At 51.0% G+C, this 1,969-nt stretch overlaps 1 protein-coding gene across 1 annotated transcript in view; it reads right to left on the minus strand.

Annotated features, from left to right (window-relative positions):
• The window catches only part of hectd2 (HECT domain containing 2), a 41,116-nt gene that overhangs the window by 18,632 nt on the left and 20,515 nt on the right, over positions 1 to 1,969 (minus strand). Inside the window, exon 14 of the mRNA XM_008430125.2 lies at positions 1,600 to 1,688. Coding sequence (XP_008428347.1) covers positions 1,600 to 1,688 — 89 coding nt within the window. The remainder of the gene's footprint in view (positions 1 to 1,599; positions 1,689 to 1,969) is intronic.

Here is a 1,969-nt window from a genome sequence, read left to right on the forward strand (position 1 = left end):
TCTCCCTCCGTTTCTTTCTGTTCTCCTTCCTGTCAGCTGCTCTCTCTCTCTCCTTCTCTCTCTCCCTCCGTTTCTTTCTGTTCTCCTTCCTGTCAGCTGCTCTCTCTGTGTTTCACATCACCTCTCTGGTTTTATGCCTTCGTCCTTCCTTTTACCAGACTGGTTCTTTTTTACTGGACCAAAATCAGGACGAGCCTGTTGAAAAGCTTCACCGGGTCACAGACTGTAGGTACTGAAACACACCGAGGTTCCACCTCCTCCTGGACCTGCTGGTCACTGGATGGAGGGAAACATCGACAGGCCACAAAAAACAGAAATTATTAATATTTGAATAAATGAAAGAAGATTTTAGCTCTAAATGTTCGTAAGAAAAAGCTGGGACTGAAGGATCTCTTTACGCAGCAGACTGCGGACAGATGGAAATGTAGAACTGAGTCCAGTCCAAGGTTCTGACTGGACTTGGAGAATTCGTCGGAGGTGACCGACAGTTTCCACAAAAAGTTTTCATTCGAGGCTCGAATTCTTCTCTCCGTTTGCGGATGATGAAAAGAGTCATGCTGTGGGCTCCAGCTGCTCTCCAGAAAAGGTGGTCGCTTCCATGGCAACCAGTTTGTTTTGACCTTCACAGCGTAACTTTCTGTTTGAGGCCAAAACTCCTGGTTGAGTTTAAACTTCTCCAAGCAAAGTTCGCAGTTCGACTTCGGAACAGATCCGATTAAACCCGACAGAATCGGGACGTGTTTCAGCTTCTAGACAGATTTTCCCGTCGGTTTTTCAGCCTGGCCGTTCTGTATTTGAGCCGTCGTCAGAAACAATCTGAACTCTCTGTTCTTTCTCCTCGACATATTCGATCCATCTGTTCCACCGTCACATCACTTCTGCCTCCTCCAGGGTTGGTTTCAGGAGACGCAGCCTCTCGTCTCGGCGCCGCCTGGCTCGGCCCTCCAGAGCCTTTCTGACGGCTGAACAGGAACAAAGCGTGATAAATTAGCCTGTAGTACAGGCACACATGTGGAGCATGCAGGAACACCCAGAAGCAAACAGCCCCTCCTCTTCCTCCTGCCAGACTCAAACCAAACCCCCGTCTGGTCCGGGTCGCTCTCATCCCTGCTGCTTCACGCTGAACCAAACCAAAACCCTGCAGGTTTCAGCCCTCCACGCACCGAGGGTCTAGAACCAGAGCGCTGGAGGTGTTAACAGGTTTATGTGTGCGACCACGAGTGATTTAACTGCTCACAGAGAGCTGGGCAGGAACAGGCAGCTATTAGGTTATATAACCTTTTGACGGCTCCCAGCTGGCCTTTCACCGCGCCTGCAGAGCCGGATCGCTCTGGTTTCCTACGCACACGAAGGCAACACCCCCACAATGCAACATGCATGTTCTCCATTATTCAGATGTGAAGGAGACGCTCCAAACACACGCCACCGTGTCCCGGATCCGTCCCGGTTCTGAACATTCGTCAGTCATTACGTCAGTCTGGGCTGCCATTTCATGTGCGGCCAGCAGAGGGCGCCACCTCCAGGATGGACGGAACAATTAAGAAGACAAAATAACAACAGAAACATAGAAACCCAGATTTCTGTGCTGTGGAAGGATACAGTCCCGACCATCTGGAACTCAGAGTAGTTGTCGCTCTTCCAGCTGCTGAACCAGTGGCAGCGCGAGTCCTTCATGAAGGAAAACATCCCTGGAGCAGAAACGATTCCCGTTAGAGCCGGACGGAATAAGATGGAGCAAAACATCACAACTATAAGACCCTCCTGTTGCAGCAGATCCATTCATTAGTTTCTGATTGGCTGACTAAGGTCCAGACTAATCCGCCTCTGACTGGTCGGGACGGCGGCGGTCAGAGCCAAGAGGAGGCAAACATCTGGAACCGGGCTTCACATCTCCGAACCTGAAGCCGCTCCACGCACAGAGGAGCCTGTGTGTGTTTGCATGCACCTGTCTGTGCAGCTGTGTGTGTGT

Source organism: Poecilia reticulata, linkage group LG15, assembly GCF_000633615.1.
Source record: "Poecilia reticulata strain Guanapo linkage group LG15, Guppy_female_1.0+MT, whole genome shotgun sequence".
Lineage (NCBI taxonomy): Eukaryota > Metazoa > Chordata > Actinopteri > Cyprinodontiformes > Poeciliidae > Poecilia > Poecilia reticulata.